We start from the raw sequence: 20656 nt of genomic DNA, 5'->3' as shown, positions 1-20656 counted from the left end.
TTCCAATAAGTGTTGATATGGACAAAACATTCTTCCAGACATCCACATTTCTGCAGCTTATAGAATGGAGAAAGGTACGACCATCTAACTATGTAATTCTACTGTGCTCACATGCGTGCAGGGCCGGCGCTACCATTTAGGCAGCCTATGCAATCGCCTAGGGCGCCAGGATTATTGAGGGGGCGGCATTTCGCCGGAGGGAGGAGGGGCCGGGGCAGCAGGTGGCTCCGGTTGACCTGCCACAGTCATGCCTGCGGCAGCTCCACTGGAACCACGGACCAACGGACCCTCCGCAGGAATGCCTGCGGCAGCTCCACCGGAGCCGTGGGATCAGCGCGGGGGGCGGCGAAATGGCCGTGCGCCTAGGGCGTGAGAAACCCTGGCGCTGGTCCTGCATGCATGGGGGAGCTTTTGCTCTCAGATGTGTGTGACTGGCTCCCATTGACATAAAAGAAAGGCACACTCATTAACAGACAGAACTCGGTCCTTAGAGTGAAGAGGGCATTTTTAAAAAAATGTAACAAGTTTCAGAAGACAAATCAATGTTCTGGATCAACTGCTTTAATATTTCTCTGCAAAAAGCTGAAACTATATACACAGAAAGTGTCCCCTATTTCCTTCACTCCTGAAATGATGTCCAGGATTGCTCTTCTTCTGAAGGCCAAGTTAAAACAAACAAAATAAACACTGCTTGATTACCATAATTCTCAGCCAAATTCTTATTCTGATTTCTAAGGTTTGTAAACTTTCTTGATGTAGTTTTGTATTCCTAATACCTCATCAGCATTAGGGTTACACTGTTCAGATGTGATGTATTCATCAATTAAAGACAGTTTAGTAATAGCATACTCAAGGTGCAGACTCAGATAATTTAAATGCATATTTCACAAGCTCTATAATTACCCAGTACATCCATAATAATGATTAAAAATAAAAAGCCAATATCAGAGGAAATAAAGAGGAAAAATGATAAATTTAAAATATAGCAAGAAAACTGGAAATATTTACAACGTATGGTGAAAACAGATTACGGAAAAAAATTATTCTTTAAATCTCCATTTTCCTGCTTTGGTCTAAATTGACTTTTCATCTGCATTAAACCTGAAATCCAACTGTGTATGGCAGGCAGAGATTAACAATGTAATCCCAATTTGAAAAAAGGTTATGAAATTTTCCCTGGATTAAAAGTGCACAAGACACATTTAAATTTTTTTTATTGCATATATTTTCATGGTATTATATGTACTGTACTGATGTACTGTATTTCTAATGATAACAAGTAACATCCTGAGAACCATAAATAGTTAAAAACAATTAGAGACAAGACGACAAATCATTAGACACTAACCTTCTGTGTCAGTTGCACTGCTGATAACATTGGTAAGTTTGGTTTTCAGACTTGTGTATGTGATGCTGTTCTTCCTCTCGCTTTCATATCGACCAGTGCCCAACGATATTACACACTGCAGTGGGACTTTTGGCCAAAGGCATTTGCACTCATGGACTGCCAAAGCAGTGGGATTATTCAGAAGCAGACCTCCATCCTGCAAATTAATATTATATTAAACTGCTTGCATTTTCATTATAATTTAATACTGCACAACTGAAACATGACAAATTAATGAAACAGAACAAATGGGAACTTGTTGAGTGTTGTGACTGGTCTGTGGTTTGGTCTCCATGACAGTCATTGTGGCTTGGCTTCTGGGACCTGAATAGGCCAGGTGAAACAGGACTGATTTGTTTCTCTGTGAGGACCATGTGGCTGGAACCTTGCATCTGTGATCAGCCCCTGCCCCCTGCGTTTGAAGTCTTTGTGTGCTTAATCTCTCCCTCTTTTTGAGGGGGTGGATTCAAGCGGTGAGGCTTAGTACAGAAGTCAGTTGCTAAACAGGCATACAGGAAGGGCACATGGCAGTTTGAAGGGAATGTAAGAGGCTCTCTAGGTACAGTTCTAAGTTCAATAATGTGATGGCAAGGAGGAGACAGTGACTAGCAAGGGCTATGCCGTACTTGCTTTCCTGCCTGAAGCCACAAGGGACTTCCTCTATGCGAAGAAACTGGAGATATTGTGTAATAATTCACAAATATTGTACACTGATCTATTATTGAGATGTTTACTGTATGAATGTAGTGGTTTAGCTTAATACAAGTCTGTAATGAAAACAAGCAGGAAATGACAGAATGACTCATGTTAAACCACTTCTCAGCAAACAGTTGAGGATTGTTAAGGCACAATTCCAGGAAATAATTGGGGAGCATAAAAGATCAAAAGGACGAGCAATTTAAAAAACGGGGACTATTGAGACAGAAAGAGAGAGAGGAATTGTTTGGGGAAACCAGGATGAGAAATAGGCACCTGCTGTGGTGTCTGAAGAAATTGGGCCTGCTAGGTTACCTTAAGGGGATGGAAAGCCTTTAAGGTAAGACAGAAGTCTGTAGATCGTTTCGAAATCCCTTTCTCTAAATGCTTTTCCCTACTGTTAAAATAAACAATACTTAGATTTTAATAAGGTCATTTGATCATGACAGATGCTATACACTATTGGTCACAGACTCTGTAATAGGAGAACTGCAGGCACTAAATGCAGTAAGACCTGCTGGGTAAGTATGATTTATACACAGGGTACTATAGTCCAGGACACAGTCTAAGAGTGGGAGAATAGTGGAATTCCATCTGAGGATAGGTAAAGGCCCGAGGTCTGACACATAAAGGGTTATATTCAGAGAAACTAGGAAGGGAACAGAGGTGCAGTTAGCTTTTAACTGTGACACTCTGTATGAAGTGCAACTTGGTGGCTGTGCTGGAAGACAAGATTTGTGGTTGGGAAGAACAAATACTGACTCTGCAGAGCATCATCAAAGCTGAAGAGTGCTTGGACAGACAGATTCAGGAAGCATCACCATCCCAGATTCAAAGAAAGAAAAGGAAGTGTCAACAAAGGAATTAGAGAGAGCAGAAACCAGGGAGAGCGAGAGGCACTCTATGTCAAAAATGGCATTACCTGTTTGAGTCACTGACAACTCGGAAACTAAATTTTCCTGAATGCTTATGGATCATTCTCCTAATATATAACATACAAGATGAGTTGTTACCAATTCGGGCCTGCTACAGACCACCAAAATCACACTAGAGAAGAAGGATGATGGGTTCCTTAAGCACATATCTTTAACATGTAGGGGGAAAAAAACTGGATCACCATGGAGATCTCATGCTGCCTATAATAAATCATCTTTGGGATTTCTAAAAATTATGGACAAGTTCCTAACTCAAGAAGTATTGCATCCACCACAGGGGAATTCTATTAATGCCACTGTTATAATTATATAATACACATCTGGGTGTGGTGCCTAGATCATTCAAAAGTACAAAGGTTCGTTTAAAAGTCATACAATACATATAGTACATAATCAGCAATAATCCAAATTTAGATTAATAAATCTAAAAGAGACAGTTTAGATATTAGTATCCAAATATTCAGGTATATCACACATGAAAAATTATACAGAGATTTGGTTGTGGAAAGCAAATATAGCAATGAGTGAAGATTGTCCATCAGTAATTGAGAAATTAAGACTGTATTTTCTAAGGGACAACCTATCTCATTCCCTTTTTTGCCAATTTACGTAAGAGCAGCCATAATGGGTCAGACCAAAGGTCCATCTAGCCCAGTATTCTGTCTTCCAACAGTGGCTAATGCCAGGTGCTCCAAAGGGAATGAACAGAACAGCTAATCATCAAGTGATCCATTCCATGTGGCTCATTCCCAACTTCTGGCAAACACAGGCTAGGGAAACCATCCCTGCCCATCCTGGCTAATAGCCATTGATGGACCTATCCTCCATGAATTTATCTAGTTCTGTTTTGAAGCCTGTTATAGTCTTCGCCTTCAAGACATCCTCTGGCAAAGAGTTCCACAGGTTGACTGTGTTGTGTGAAGAAATACTTCCTGTTTGTTTAAACCTGCTGTGTATTAATTTCATTTGGTGACCCCCTAGTTCTTGTGCTTTGAGAAGGAGTAAATAATACTTCCTTATTTACTTTCTCCACACCAGTCATGATTTTATAGCTCTCAGTCATATCACCCCCAGTCATCTCTTTTCCAAGCTGAAAAGTCCCGGTCTTATTAATCTCTCCTCAAATGGAAGCTGTTTGACACCCTTAATTTATGTTTCCCTTTTCTGAACCTTTTCCAATTGCAATATAGCTTTTTGAGATGGAACGACCACATCTGCATGCAGTATTCAAGATGTAGGTGTACCATGTGAGTTTTTTAAATTGGTACTCTCGTCCTATGATTTTATCTCTGTGCAATACTGTTTGATCTTGCAGCTTTGACAAGTTGTAATGTTGTGTAATTGCACAATTATATTGGCTATACTGTGAAATGTACGATATTTGGTAACATACAAATTAAGTTGTTTAAGTACTGTGGTCACTGCAGGCATGAACTAAAAGGCTTCTATTTTGCATTAACATAACCCTGTTCGAAGATTACATTATTATTTTAAGCATGTACTTAAATCCCATTGATTCTATAGCATTTAAGCATGTGCTTAAGTGCATGTCCTGAGTTGGGATGCTTTCCTATTTCAGGACCCACACCACTTTCTAATAAGTGGACATCAAATAATGTTAAATAGCAACAGTTACTTATTACAGTTACAGTAAAATCAGAAAAATTCACTGTGATCATTATTACAATGAACACCAAAGGATGTAATAAACATTTACCGCATATTACCATAGAATGTAGCATAGAAGATTAGGGTTGGAAGGGACCTCAGAAGGTCATCTAGTCCAACTCTCTGCTCAAAGCAGGACCAAGGAAGGAAAGCAGATTTGGGCTGTTTTGGATTTCAATATTATTCTGTTCAAGTCTCTAACCCTTAACCATTGCATTTTAAATAGGGATCACGATATGTCTTCCAAGTTTTGTTTGTTAAAGAAAAGATGAATGTTAAAAGCTGTGCAGTTTTGGAAGAAGTGTGAGAGAAAAGGAGGAAGTTTGAAGGAGAACAAAGGGATAAGGGGAGCTGTATGGAGAACTGCAGAAGCGAAAGGGGCATTTTCCTTTTTATTTAAATAATAGAAAAATCAAGTTATGCAAAATCAAAGTTGGACAAACGAATTACAAAGGCTATAAATACATATAATGGCACTAGAACTACAAGGTGTACTAATAGACTGTAGTTACAAGGCTATAAATATGTATTATGGCACTGTAACTACTAGATGCATTTATAGACTGTAGAGATCTATAATTTATTATAAATAGAGAAAAATATGATGGCTGGTGTCTTATGACAATTATATTTTATGCATTCAGGGAAGAGAATTAACTCACTTGGGGCCTACCAAAGTCCTATCTGTAAAAATACTATACTAAAATATATATACTGCAGAAAATGTCTGAAGCCATTCTAGTCCTCTAAAGGCAGACAAGCTATAGATACCTTTCACTTTCAGGAGCCCCAAAGGGTTGTTCTTCAACTGCTAATAACCAATGCACATTTTGCTGCAACCACAGTGGTGTTTTTCTTAACAGCACTGTGTGTGTTAATACGTATATTTCAGTGACCTAATTAAATTTTATGTAAAAAACATTTAAGAAACAATCCAAAAATGCAAGGCCTTTTCCAGATAGTGGTCAAATAAGAGCCTTGCAACAATTTCATACAATCAAATCAGATTTTTTGCAGAAAATAGTCTGATTGCCTGAAATTGGCTTGTTCTACAAAACTATTTCACATGCAATTTCAGATGTTTCAGTATTTTTTAAAAAGGGAACTAAATATTTTCTGGAATCAAAATGTGTTCTACTACCTGTAAAATGACCTTTAAAAGTTTACCAAGACTAGTATCAGGGGGTAGCCGTGTTAGTCTTGATCTGTAAAAAGCAACAAATTGTCTTGTGCCACCTTAGAGACTAACAGACGTATTGGAGCCCATGAAAGCTTACGCTCAAATACGTCTGTTAGTCTATAAGGGGCCACAGGACTCTGCTGCTTTTTACCAAGACTAGTGAGTTACTAAACATTTATGCACTTGAAAAACTTCTTCACTGGAGCTGATGTCACATTACCCTTTACTAAGAAATTAGCCCTTACAATAACCGTGACATATACTCAAACATATTTTTCCATCTTTCAAATCAACCAGAAGAATTTGATATAAAATTCAAAAAGGCTGAAAAGGACATCACAAAAATAAAAATACTGTGAAAGTCTGAAGTAGCCCAGTCAAAACAGAAAACATAATCAAGGTCAACAAGCAGCAGTTGAATTTGAATTCCTTGGAAATGTACATTTTAAAATTTCACCTTTAGGTTTCTTTTGGGTGGGGGCATGGTTTTTAATATTTCTGCATTTAATGATATATTTAAAAGTTCCAAATAACATTTTCACTGGTTATGTAAAACTGAGTTACCTCTGAAGAAAACAGACCAATTTGCCACTAATTTTGATACTTTTTTTTTTAACCAAACAGTTATTTTCTTATTGCAAATACGTATCAGTTATTGTACATTTATTTTGCCCTTGAAGTTAGAGATATGTTATAACCGTGATAGACACTCATCTTGGAATAACACCTTTTACTCTGATGTAAATGTTGGATTTATATCACTGCTAAGATTCACACCAATGGTTTAAAACCCCAGTAACTCTCCCATTGGAGGGCAGATTATCTGATAATGAAAGTGGACCTCCTAGTTCTGAAAGCAGAATTTTGATACGAGGCAAGTAGTTTCTTTTTCCTGTCACTGTAGCTCTATTTGTGTCTGTCCCAATTAACTATTACTCAAAGTACGTTAATAGGTCAGTCAAATTGTGACCTGTTTAAGGGCCTGATTCTGCTGCCACTAAAATTAATTGGCCTATAATGGGGGCAAGACCAGATACCACAGCCTTGTCTACACTACAGACCTTACAGGGGCACAGCTGTACCACTGCAGCTGCTCTGCTGTAAGGTCTCCTGTGTAGCCGCTCTATGCCAGCAGGAAAGCGCTCTCCTGCTGGAATAATAAAACCACCCCTAATGAGTGGCGGTAGCTATGTCAGCAGGAGAGCATCTCCACACCAGTGCTTTTGTCAGTCAGATGTGTGTTTTTTTCACATCCTTGACCAACAAAAGTTTTACTGACAAAAGTGCTAGTGTAGACAAAGCCTCAGTCACCTGATGAATACAGTGAAAATAGACACCAGAAGAGGGTAGCTTACAACCTCTTCTTATTGCAGATAAGTACAATACAATAATGCGTGTGTGTCACCATTACCCTGCTACGATCCTACAATCTTTCACCAATGTGCTGCTATGATAAGCTATGGGACCTTTTTCCTAACTCAGAAATGTGCTCAAGTGCTTTCCTAAAGCCCTTCACATTTGGATTTCACTTCCCCCTTGTTCAAAACAGCCCAAATCTGCTTTCCTTCTGGGCATAGTGAAAGCCCATTGTTCTGAGTTGGCACTGGGCAAGACTAAGGAAATGGAGCTTTTTTTTGGAATCTGAGGAGGAATTTTATTAGTGCATATTAGCAGTTGTCTGTATGAGGTTTAGCTGGTGTTTTGTTTGAGTTGATTTTAGTGGATAAGGACTGCACTTTTAACTGATGACAGAACTGTCTAGGGCCTGGGATAGGTTTTATTATTGTAGTTTAAATCCAAACACAATCATGTCCAAAAATATTTAAATAATGTAAATATAGATTATAGTTACAGTATAATATAAAAAAAGTATCAGCTCTTAACACTGGCCCATCAAATCACAAGAATAACCAAAGATGCATTCATACTCTAGCGTAGTTTGGAATAATAAATAATTTAGAGTGGATTCACGTTCATCAGAAACTTTTTTTTTTTTAACTACAGCTGCGATGGATAAATAAGTGCTGTGACAACAGGATTATTGGCTTGATGAGTTTTTTGTTGTTGCTGTTTTTAATTAAGCTTTCATTTGGATCTACAAAAGCTCTTTGAACTGTTGCTGGACTGGTTTGCACATTTTGCTCAAAACACAGCTGAAGAGAACAGTCTCGTTTTGGTACACCCTATCCTCATTTATTGTTAATCTGTGTTCTATACAAAAAAATCTCAACTAAAACTAAAGTATAGTGTTGTCCTATGAATAATTGGCTTCTTCATGGACTTTAATCTAAAACTTCAATATTTGTATTTTCCCTGCTTATTTTCTTAATTTCAGAACAGAGTATGTTAACTGAATCACATCTACTCATTCTAGTGAATTTCATTTAAATTTCATTACCGTTCTGATTTTCACACACTCCCCCCCATGTGCTGTAGAGAAGAATATGTGACTTGTCGCCAAAAACTGAATGGAATTATAAAGTGAAGTAGGCAAATCCATTAAAGAAATAATGCTAAAGTGCACTTCATGTTGGGATATTACTAAGCCTGGGTGTGCTGCCATGACCAAGGCCAAAGGCGCGTGCAGTGTACATAACCACTGGAATGTTCCCAGAACAGCATGCACCTGAAGTATCATACAGGGATAACAGGCCTGTGCAAAGAGTTTTAAGAGTGTGTGTGTGTGTGTGTGCGCGCAAAGAGTTTTGAGTGTGTGTGTGTGTGTGTGCGCGCAAAGAGTTTTGAGTGTGTGTGTGTGTGTGTGTGTGTGTGTGTGTGTGTGTACACAAACACTCCTTCCCTCCCCATCCACCTTTTCCCCTGTAAAAACTTACATTACAAAGCTCCTGGCATTGAGAAAACACAGAGTAAAGATTAAATTGGTATTCTATAAAAAGGGGAAGCCAATTTCAGCTGCATACAAAGTTAGAAATTGTGCACTGCTTCCAATTCAGATTTTTAAAGTTGAAGGCATGAGTGGGATATGGACTGAGGTTCAAGAGAAGTGCTGCTCAAATATGAGTCCCAGCAGCTCTAAAGGAAGAGAAAGGGAGTTTTACAAAAAAAAGATTCTCTCCAAAATTAGCTCAGTCCATGATTCTCTTCCCAAAAGAATAGCTAAAATTAGAGCACACAGAAAGATCCCAAATTACCTCTTATATAGTTGAGATATTAAAGATGAAATCTTGACAATAAAGATTGTCAGTTTTTCAAAGGAACACTATTAAGGGCCCAAAAGCAAGCTATTCCGATGGTTAGGAAAGATAGAAAATGTGGCAAAAGACCACCATGGCTTAACCACGAGATCTTGCGTGACCTACAAAATAAAAAGGCGTCATATAAAAAATGGAAACTAGGTCAGATTACAAAGGATGAATATAGGCAAATAACATAGGAATGCAGAGGCAAGATTAGAAAGGCAAAGGCACAAAATGAACTCAAACTAGCTATGGGAATAAAGGGAAACAAGAAGACTTTTTATCAATACATTAGAAGCAACAGGAAGACCAAGGACAGGGTAGGCCCACTGCTCAGTGAGGAGGGGGAAACAGTAACGGGAGACTTGGAAATGGCAGAGATGCTTAATGACTTCTTTGTTTCGCTCTTCACTGAGAAGTCTGAAGGAATGTCTAATATAGTGAATGCTTACGGGGAGAGGGTAGGTTTAGAAGATAAAATAAAAAAAGAGCAAGTAAAAAATCACTTAGAAAAGTTAGATGCCTGCAAGTCACCAGGGCCTGATGAAATGCATCCTAGAATACTCAAGGAGTTAATAGAAGAGGTATCTGAGCCTCTAGCTATTATCTTTGGGAAATCATGGGAGACGGGGGATATTCCAGAAGACTGGAAGGGGGCAAATATAGTGCCCATCTATAAAAAGGGAAATAAAAACAACCCAGGAAACTACAGACCAGTTAGTTTAACTTCTGTGCCAGGGAAGATAATGGAGCAGGTAATTAAAGAAATCATCTGCAAACACTTGGAAGGTGGTAAGGTGATAGGGAATAGCCAGCATGGATTTGTAAAGAACAAATCGTGTCAAACTAATCTGATAGCATTCTTTGATAAGATAATGAGCCTTGTGGATAAGGGAGAAGCGGTGGATGTGATATACCTAGACTTTAGTAAGACATTTGATACGGTCTCGCATGATATTCTTATAGATAAACTAGGAAAGTACAATTTAGATGGGGCTACTATAAGGTGGGTGCATAACTGGCTGGATAACCGTACTCAGAGAGTAGTTGTTAATGGCTCCCAATCCTGCTGGAAAGGTATAACAAGTGGGGTTCCGCAGGGGTCTGTTTTGGGACCGGTTCTGTTCAATATCTTCATCAACGATTTAGATGTTGGCATAGAAAGTACGCTTATTAAGTTTGTGGACGATACCAACTGGGAGGGATTGCAACTGCTTTGGAGGACAGGGTCAAAATTCAAAATGATATGGACAAATTGGAGAAATGGTCTGAGGTAAACAGGATGAAGTTCAATAAAGCTAAATGCAAAGTGCTCCACTTAGGAAGGAACAATCAGTTTCACACATACAGAATGGGAAGAGACTGTCTAGGAAGGAGTATGGCAGAAAGATTTAGGGGTCATAGTAGACCACAAGCTTAATATGAGTCAACAGTGTGATACTGTTGCAAAAAAAGCAAACGTGATTCTGGGATGCATTAACAGGTGTGTTGTAAACAAGACACGAGAAGTCATTCTTCCGCTTTACTCTGCACTGGTCAGGCCTCAGCTGGAATATTGTGTCCAGTTCTGGGCACCGCATTTCAAGAAAGATGTGGAGAAATTGGAGAGGGTCCAGAGAAGAGCAACAAGAATGATTAAAGGTCTTAAGACTATGACCTATGAAGGAAGGCTGAAGGAATTGGGTTTGTTTAGTTTAAAAAAGAGAAGACTGAGAGGGGACATGATAGCAGTTTTCAGGTATCTAAAAGGGTGTCATCAGGAGGAGGGAGAAAACTTGTTCACCTTAGCCTCCAATGATAGAACAAGAAGCAATGGGCTTAAACTGCAGCAAGGGAGATTTAGGTTGGACATTAGGAAAAAGTTTCTAACTGTCAGGGTAGTTAAACACTGGAATAGATTGCCTAGGGAAGTTGTGGAATCTCCATCTCTGGAGATATTTAAGAGTAGGTTAGATAAATGTCTATTAGGGATGGTCTAGACAATATTTGGTCCTGCCATGAGGGCAGGGGACTGGACTCGATGACCTCTCGAGGTCCCTTCCAGTCCTAGAGTCTATGAATCTATGAATATTGAAGTCAATAGGAGTTTTACCTTTACTTCAGTGGGGCTGGGATTTCAACATAAATTTAAAAAAACCACCTATACTGAAGAAAGGTAGGGCGTGAAACAGATGCTGATATCAAAAGTAGGATGTAATGCCACCTTATCTGAAAATGCATACTTTTTAAATACTAGTGATTATATAACAGGCTAACATTTAAAACAGCCTAAATTATTGTCTATTAAAACTAATGGGAGTTACAATACTTGAAGAGGAAAAAACTGACAGGGAAGTTCTATAAACAATCTTTTAATTTATTTGTGCCTAATCAAAGTAATTGGCAAGGTAATCATGACTATCCACAAGGTCGCACATCCTATGTGGCAAGAGACTTATTCCTACTAGCTCTTTATTTAATATAAATTTAATTATTTTATGTTGCCCTGATTTTAAATTCTGTGAATTTTTGTACCAACAATTAATAAATGAGTTACAGAAGTTGAGGAGGGGAGGACTGGAAGTTAATTGCTGAATACAGACAGCTGAGGGTGAGTCAAGGGAAGTTTTGGAGATCTTGGAGCAAGTATGGATGTTGGTAGTGGGGAGAGCAATGTATCTCCTCTTTCCCTCCCCTTTTTGGCCAGGGCAGAGGAAACAAATGGGGGGTAAGGGAGAAGGTTTGGATTCGTTCTCCCTGCCCCTGAGCTAGTTACATGACTTCATCCTATTCCCAATCTGCTACTAATTTAAACAAAGACAAAAACGTAATAGAATGCTGTTTCTGTTAAAATGAACACTGGTGAAAGAGTAAATGTTGACTATAGCTATTTTTTCAGGATTTCTGCAGACTCAGGAAGACATTACCATATCAATTTACATTTGGTTCAAATTGTGAGACTTTTCTTTGTAACCGTTAGGGTTATATACTTAAAAAATATAAATGAAATCCTAGATTGTGGAGCAGTGTTATGCAGCACTTAAATAACGATCTGCAATGATCTTCAGCCACATATATACATTGTATACAGAGTACTAGCTACAGACAATGCAGTTACAATGAAGGATTTCCAAATGTCATTTTATAATAAACACTTAAATCAAATAAAATGATCTTTCAGATTCTAAATACTTGTTTCCTCATTTTAGTGAAGACTGGAAACTAAAATGTTTTCCTTGAAACAAAACATCTTTAAATAGCCAATACATAAGTCCTGAATGACTGACGTAAATATTGCATAAAGTGGATCACTTCATGGGATCATGACGAGCTTTTCATGTTTGTCTGAGATTCTACACGACACTGCAAAAATAATTCCTTATTCAACTGTATTCATAAAACACAGTGAGATTATCACAATCTTCTTTACAACATAGTAATCCCTGGTTGGAGTTTGAGAGTATCTATTTTTATTGTCAATTTGATTTGGGTTTGTGCTAATATTCATTTCGTTTCTTTCTTCCATTTGCTGAGCATGTTCAGTATTTGTTACTATTTTAAGTGCTTTTTTCCAGAGTTATAAGGATTCTAAGCTTCTAAAAGTCAGGCATTAGTATAATAGACACAAACCAAAATGTAGGTTAATCATTCAGTTTGGCTAACGTCCTTTCAGTGCTATGGAATATCCGATAGACTAAAATTAAAGAAAATGCAGAGGTACTAAAACAATGTCAGGTAAAAATGCCAAAGTTCTACATTGATGAAGAGTTGATGAATAAATAGGATAAACTTGACCAATCCCTGGGTGCAAGGATTATATTTGTGGGCCAAAATCTGACAGTTTGCTCTTGACTTCCTGCCTTTATTTTAAAAAGAAATTATGTCAAGTTTGTCAGTTTGAATTAAAGACCCAGTTTCCACTGTCTCTGCCTTTTTGAACTCTTTATCAATCACCTTTCTGAAGCATTTCATCTATTTGAATATTGCAGGTGTAGTTGTTATCACCATTCCCAGCATGTTTCCACAGCAAAGAACAACAATGACAGGCCAAGGGTAGTATACTGGTATGTGAAAAGACTTACCCAAGCTATTGATCTTTGACTCTTTCTTGAAGAGATGGACCAATACAAGTTCATGATTGTGTGAAATCAAGTTACAGAATGAGGCTATGGAACACCTTGTTAAGTGCAATAAATTATACAGCGGAGTGGCCATCACTGAAAAGAATGTGGGAACTATAGTGTACAAGAGCCTAGCAGCTGTGGTGACAAGCTGGATTTTCTAACCTACAGATTGATAATGATGAGGTTTTAGAGAACTAGCTTGTTTTTCATCTACATGTATAATCAGTTGCACTTAAACCATGATGAACTTTTGAATGCTCCCGGGTATAACAATTAGCGAATGCAAGGCACCAGCAAGAAATATAGAATGTATCAGAAGCAGCATGTACAGTAGCCTTTAACATGCATTCTGACATCACTAATTTAAAGATTAAGTATTCATTCCTCTCTGTATGTTTTCAAAATAGTGATTTACACTTATAACACATACATTTCATGGACCCACTGTGCATACATGCATTCTACTGTCTCAAAGCCACCCTCAACTTTCAGCTTATCCTAAGGAAAGATCAAGAAACAACCCAAAGAAACCTGTTCTTGCTTTACCAGACTGAAAATGTTTTCATCAAGATTAGATTATATCCCAAACAAAATTACCCAATTTAAGGTGCAATTCTCCAAGCTCATGAGCACCTCGTGCGTGGGCCTGAGCCTTCTCAACTCCTGTAAAATTCAGGAAGTGAGGAGAGGATCAGCTCCTTTCAGAAAGTACAGAACACATTCCAGTATAAAGCCTCATTTTTTATACAGAATACTGTGTACACCATGGAAGCTATATAATCAGTTAGTTTAGATTTAAAGTGAACATGTTTAAAAAATGTTATTTTCAGAAGCTGAACTTTAGTGTCAGCCTAAATCACATACGTCATAATATAAATGAAATGGTCATTACCCATAGAGATTGGTACGTTGGAATCCATGCTTAAAAGGGTGACTACAATTTACTGCCACTCTTCAAATGACTATTTGGTTAACAAGCATCGATATAAAGTATGTGCAAATGTACAGGGTTCATTCAGACTACTGGGCAAGTGGCCAGAGCTGAAAAGTGGCTCATTTCCTTTATTCTCTCTGGTTCTTATGTTGTCTTTCCTTGCCCTACATTTTGACATCTCTTCCCTTTGTTTACACTCACAACAGCTGTTAGTCCCCCTCTTCACTTAACCAAACATACAAGCCATTCCTGCCCCTTGGTGTTTCTCCATTCTTATGATGCTCTATCCTGTCATGCTGCTGCAGTCAGTGAGATAGCAAATATGTCACACTTATTAATATTATGATTTTTGTAACATTTCTCCAGATGTAAGTCAGCTTTGCTGCCAGAACACTGAACATAACGAAGTGGTACAGCAAGGAAAGAGTATGTAAATGAGCGTTGAAAAAGATTTTCCAACAGGTGTTCAGTTAACATCCCTTGCTCAACAGCAAATCAACTAGTTTCATACTGGACAATATACAATTTTTCACACAGTGACAAATTTTACCAGAACCTTTTATAAAAGTAATTCAGTATTATCTTTTAATTTTTAATAATATATTCATAGATCTAGTGCTATTTAGTGTGACATGAAAATTCAATAAACATTACAATGTAAGATTTTTTCCTTGAAGTTTTGAATGTGTGCTCTTGGTTAGAATAGTAATTTCAAGTCTGTGGGAAAGATAAGAATTTTACTTCTAAAGCACTAGAACTCACAGTTACAGCTTGATACTTCCAAAGGAACTGATATGTGCCAGTTATAACGAAAAAGCAAATACAATGCAATATATAGGGTGTGGGAAATCAAATGGGTGAGATTCTAAATGCACCCATTTGCAGTTTTGCCCTATTTATTCTTCTGGAAGGAGATGGTCAAGTTTTTAAAAGCTCCTCCAAATTTACAGTATAAAGTGAGATAGAAAATACAAACAATTCAACATATACAGATCCTGAAAGATACTGAGTCCCACTGAAGTCCAACACACAAGGGGTAATTTTAGGCATTTCTTGTTGATTTGTACATGTCAAATTTAAATATTTTAAGTTGATGGGGTTTGCATGCACCCTGACTTTCTCAGGACCAGGACTTTGAAGCAGTGGCTCTCAAATTTCTTAATCTCATTTCGCGCCCCCCCCCCCCAAAAAAATTCACACGTTCTCTCCACGTTACAAAACAGATTAACTAATAGTTGTGGGCCATTCCTCTCTTCAGTTTTACTGGTGCAGATTTGAGGGGGCTCAGACTCTTGCAGAGCTAAAAGAACAAAAAACCCCAACAGATTTTCTTGTAATGCAAAGTAGCCTAGGAAATGATTTCTTGTGACCAGCTTGCAAGATACCTATCCTTACCGCTGCAAATTAGTATTTTTTGTGGGCGTATCCTTGGATTAAGTTAAAAAAACAAACAAAACCAAAATGAAAAAAAATCAATTCCCTCCCCCCGCCCCAAAAAACAACAACTCACTAACCAACCAACTATTGGTTTCAAAGGTAAAGAATTAAAATTAGGATATGTAAGTCAACTGTGGCAAGGATGGATATGTATTATAAAGGAGGCAGACACAAACTTCTAAAGTCATAGGGAAATCTCACACATGCTAGAAACCAGAAGCAGTGGAACAGGAATGGGGTGGGAAGAAGGCTAGCATCCCCACAATAGAAATACTGCAGGGTGGCAGCTGATGGATGTCCCTTTGCCCCCCAGTGTTTTCCACCACCACAATATCTCGCAGAGGAAAGACTGGAGCAGCCACCACAGTGCATGAGGATTGGGCTGGTCACTAGGAACAGCTCTCCACTCACTGCCTTCTAGCCACCACTAGTCCCTGCAGAGGCACCTAGCCCAGGAGATGGGCAGAAGCACATGTGCCAGCTGTTGGGGTGGAGGACAGGCCACCCAGGAAGTGGGGCATCACTGCACAGGATGCCAGCCACCACAGGGCACCAGCTGCCAAGGAACTGCCATAGGAACGGCAATAGGAATTGCTGGGATGCCCCTTTCCAGAGTGGAGATGGCTGCTCTCCCTGCTAACCCCCTCTTAAATCTCCTTGCTCCCCCTCCTATCCTTCTCCCCCCACACTCACAGCAATCTTATGCCCCCCACTAGAAACTCAGGGGCACAGAGCAAGTACTGTTGACCTCACGGGAGGTCTTCTCTTCCCTTGAAGGTCACAAACTGCACTTGAATAATCTTGGTCTTGGACTATATAAATAATCAGTAAGGATCAAATCAAAATACGTTACAATATTATATATTGTACTAAACAACAGAAACTTAATTACAGTTTAATTGGGTCATACTTCACTGTTGGCAGCCAGCTGTTTGTTTGTATGTTCATAGCCAGTCATTACATTTCTTAAATTTGTCAAACTCAGATTGTGCCTCGAAATTTTCTATGGCACCCTGTATCTGCACAGATTCACTATAATGCTGTTAAACTCTGTGAAAAAAATATTTTACCATTATATGAGACTTGGTAAAGCCAAGTCTGATATTTGGGAGCTGAGTCTGTTGGCTCCATAGTAACCATTTCACTTCACTGTTTGTGCAGACATGCTTTGCATTTCTAGTTCATTTTTACAGACTTGCTCTGTTGTTTACCTTCATTATATTTGTGAAAAAGTGGAGACAGAACTAATACAAGACTATTGCAGCCAAAGACAAGATTTTGAAAGGACTTCTCAAAAGTATTTTTCAAGTCTAAACCTAAAATCAACATAATTAACAGAGATTAAAGTTAAGGCTTGTTCTTGGGTTGAGGCATATGAAAAGCTTCTACATTGTTAAAATGGGCTACTTTCTAAAAAAATTAAACAGATTAAAAACTCTATCCTAGTGTCCAATAAGTGAGTGTGCACTGCCAAGTATAGTGTACATTCAGTTAATGTGCTTGCATAAGTGGCAGTGGACATCCTCAGACCAGAAGACAGGACTGAGCCTAGACACAAAATTTATGCAGCATCTTTTACTATGTGCAATATTTCTGGTTTGGGCAGAGATGCAGAGAAAGTGAGAGACTGACTCTACAGCCCATTGGTTATGGCATTCACCTCGCAGGTGGGAGAGGCAGTTTCATGTCCCTATTCCAATAAATATTATTTTTACAAATTGGAACAGCTCCAACAGAAGAGATTGAGAGAGAGAGACCCAACCCTGAATTCCCAATAGCCTGGTGGTTAGGACACACTCCCCTCCTTCGGCTATCTTCTGTGCAGATTAGGCATAATCCGAGCATGCTTAATGGATTGGGTCCTGCAGGTGACACAGAGAGAGAAAATGTCCAGTTTGAGGATGCTGCTAGGGCTGAGGTGTGACCCAGTGTGCTGAATATCTCAGTGGTATTGGGATTTAGGCATTTTTGATATGCCCACTAGGGGAAATTTAACTGCCTACAGGGTTAGGCAGCAGCTGGGTATAGTTTTGTGAATGTCAGTGATGCCTAAATATTGGATTTAGTTACCTAGAAAGCCAGTTAGGTGCTTAAATCTCTGTCAATCTAGCCCTTATATTTGTTCAGGAAATTATTACTGGTCTGCTAAATCCTACTTTTTTCAAAGATATGCTCGAATTCAAGATTTTTCTTTTACATATAAAAGGAGTCTAATAAACCAAATCCAATAGTACCATAAACTAATCCCTGAATTATACCCAATAGGAACATACAGTACTTCTGATGTAAGTGCATTTAACAATCTAATTGTCATCAGGCTGATTATTCTTACCTATTCATTCTGAAGGTGTGTGAAGAACTTCTAATTTGTGGTGTATAATTTTAGGTGAACTATGCTCTAGAAGAATAAAAATCAGTTTTAAAAATGTTTTGTTTAATAAAAAAAATAGCAAAGTTTAACCACTTTGGAAGTGCTACTGAATATGAGCTCCCCAGCAGGCACATGAAATCCTTAGGGACTGTCAGTCCCCTCCATAAGCTATTTTCAAAGGTAGAGAAAATGGAAATTACACACACTAAATAATGGAGGGCTAGAATTGCCTCACTTTTGCTTTGATGGTGGTAGGTGGCCAGGGGTGGTGATATTTTCATCTTAAAACCAGGAATTCCATGTACAAATTTTCATAAGGCTCTGGAACTAACTACTTATATTTTCATTTTAATATTAGGACTGTTCCATTTTAAAAGTTACATTTGGAGAGGGGAAGAGGAAAAGTAGTTTTTAATCTTAATAAAATGTATGTTTTATAGCAAATTGATCTAGTGGCCTAAAGGTAACCCTTATCATATAAATAAAGAATTTCATTAATAGTTTATTTGAAAAAAATACACACTTTTGCTGCACAATAAAGATGCCCTCAGGTCACCAGATTCATTTATAATGTATGCTCTGTGTTGTTGTATTCTAAAATGGGGAATTAATTGATGATGGATAACAAATACTCTCCTTCCACAGACCAAATGCATCCATCATTTTAAGAATAAATTTTACCATCCAGAAAGACAAAGATCCTCCTTCAAATTGCTCTCAAATATAGCCATGTAAATTGATAAGTAAAAGATCCATCATAATATTAACCAAACTATGATTTTCGTTCAATTTATTATTTTAAAAAGTTTAATACCAGAAAAAAATGCTAAATAGAGCTTTGAGAAGTGATTGCTGTAATCTGGCTGCTTAATGGAACACATTAGTGCCACCAGAACTGGCTAAAGGAACTATTTTAAAAAAAATTCTTTGCATGTATTTATCTTGTTGCAAAAATAATTCTGTTATAAAAAGCCTCCTTTGCTATCTAGTCTGACTTTTAAACATCATACAAAACGGATGTAAATGGCACACAAGCTGCATTATGAACAAAGACAGGATTACTTTATGCTGGATGAGATAACGTCTCCTCTTAATGTTGCCTTCGACTGAGAAGAAAACTGCAGACAGTAACAAACTGACTAAGTTTCACAGTATAGCAGTAACAGAATTTCTGAAACTTTTGAAATTTCACATATATACTGTGTATTTAAGGAAAGTATGATTAATCAATATTGCACTCAAAAATATAAATCAGAGGTCTTATGAATATGAACTAACTCTATATAACTAAAGTTTGAAAGTCCTTTCCAACTCACTCAAACATACTTGTGAAGTAAAATACATGTACACACTCATACTTAGGATAATTGTTATAGTGACATTAAAAATGTAAATAATTCTATTCGCATAAAAATTGGTTACTTTACTAAAATGATATACTGTCCCATATAATAAATCCTGTCTTGAAAACCATTTTCTCATGAATATTGGCTGATAATGTAACACACTAATGAACAAACATCTATGGATGTCACACACAAATGTTACTCTACAAATTCTTAACTAGGCATATGAATGATATTGCCATTAGAAGTTAAACATTTGAAAAACTTTTTTTTTTTTTTTGAAATAGCAATGTTTGTTCAGGGTATTTCTTTGGGATTAATGATGTGCTGGGGTTAATGGGCTGATTATCTTGAGCTATTAACTCCTCTCAGCCACTCAATCAGCAAGAAATGGTCAGCTGGTTGGTAGTTACTGCTGAATTAGTGGCTGCATACGAGATACTGACAAAATACTCAGATATCTTACTGATGCACATTTGCTAAATATTGACTAGCATATTTAAGAATAATGATTGGTCATAAAATATACTGTTAGATGTTTCATATAAAACACAGAATATATGTATTATCAGTTATTATACACTGTTTAATGAACCAGGAGCACACATCTGGGGGGGGGAGGGATAGCTCAGTGGTTTGAGCATTAGCCTACTAAACCCAGGGTTGTGAGTTCAACCCTTGAGGGGGCCATTTGGGGAACTGGGGTAAAAATCTATCTGGGGATTGGCCCTGCTTTGAACAGGGGGTTGGACTAGATGAGGTCCCTTCCAACCCTGATGTTCTATGATTCTATGATCACCGAACAATACAACTCCCATTTTATGAACTAATTGGAGATTGAGTTCATTAAAATGAAAAGTTTATAAAATTTCACATCTCAAAATTAGTTAGTACTGTGCATAAGTTAACTTATGAATCATTCAGTGATAATTCACATAAAAAAGGGTAACAAAATGTATAGTGCACAGGTCGGCAACCTTTCAGAAGTGGTGTGCTGAGTCTTCATTTATTCACTCTAATTTAAGGTTCCGCGTGCCAGTAATACATTTTAACGTTTTTATAAGGTCTCTAAGTGTATAATATATAACTAAACTATTGTTGTATATAAAGTAAATAAGGTTTTAAAAAATGTTTAAGAAGCTTCATTTAAAATTAAATTAAAATGCAGAGGCCCCAGATCGGTGGCCAGGAGCAGGGCAATGAGAGAGCCACTGAAAATCAGCTCGCGTGCCGCCTTTGGCACACGTGCCATAGGTTGCCTACCCCGGTATAGTGTTTCTTGGGCATCATGAAAGAGAACACTGAAGAACACAATGATGCTCACACACTACCTTTTCAAAGCAGGAGTCATCTGATACCAAGGTGCCTTCACTCGAGCTTGGGAAGGTAAATATACCCCACC

At 37.9% G+C, this 20656-nt stretch overlaps 2 protein-coding genes across 2 annotated transcripts in view; both read right to left on the bottom strand.

Moving 5' to 3' along the window:
• LOC127042868 (uncharacterized) overlaps positions 1-20656 on the bottom strand; it is a 972530-nt gene that overhangs the window by 142528 nt on the left and 809346 nt on the right. The window lies entirely within an intron of this gene.
• The window catches only part of PNPLA8 (patatin like phospholipase domain containing 8), a 76353-nt gene that overhangs the window by 1677 nt on the left and 54020 nt on the right, over positions 1-20656 (bottom strand). The window contains exon 9 of the mRNA XM_050936413.1: positions 1349-1544. Within this exon, the coding sequence (XP_050792370.1) occupies positions 1349-1544 (196 nt within the window). The remainder of the gene's footprint in view (positions 1-1348; positions 1545-20656) is intronic.

Source organism: Gopherus flavomarginatus, chromosome 1 (assembly GCF_025201925.1).
Source record: "Gopherus flavomarginatus isolate rGopFla2 chromosome 1, rGopFla2.mat.asm, whole genome shotgun sequence".
Classification (NCBI taxonomy): domain Eukaryota; kingdom Metazoa; phylum Chordata; order Testudines; family Testudinidae; genus Gopherus; species Gopherus flavomarginatus.
The sequence above is the reverse complement of the archived record's forward strand: the minus strand, read 5'-3'. Positions and strand labels throughout refer to the sequence as shown.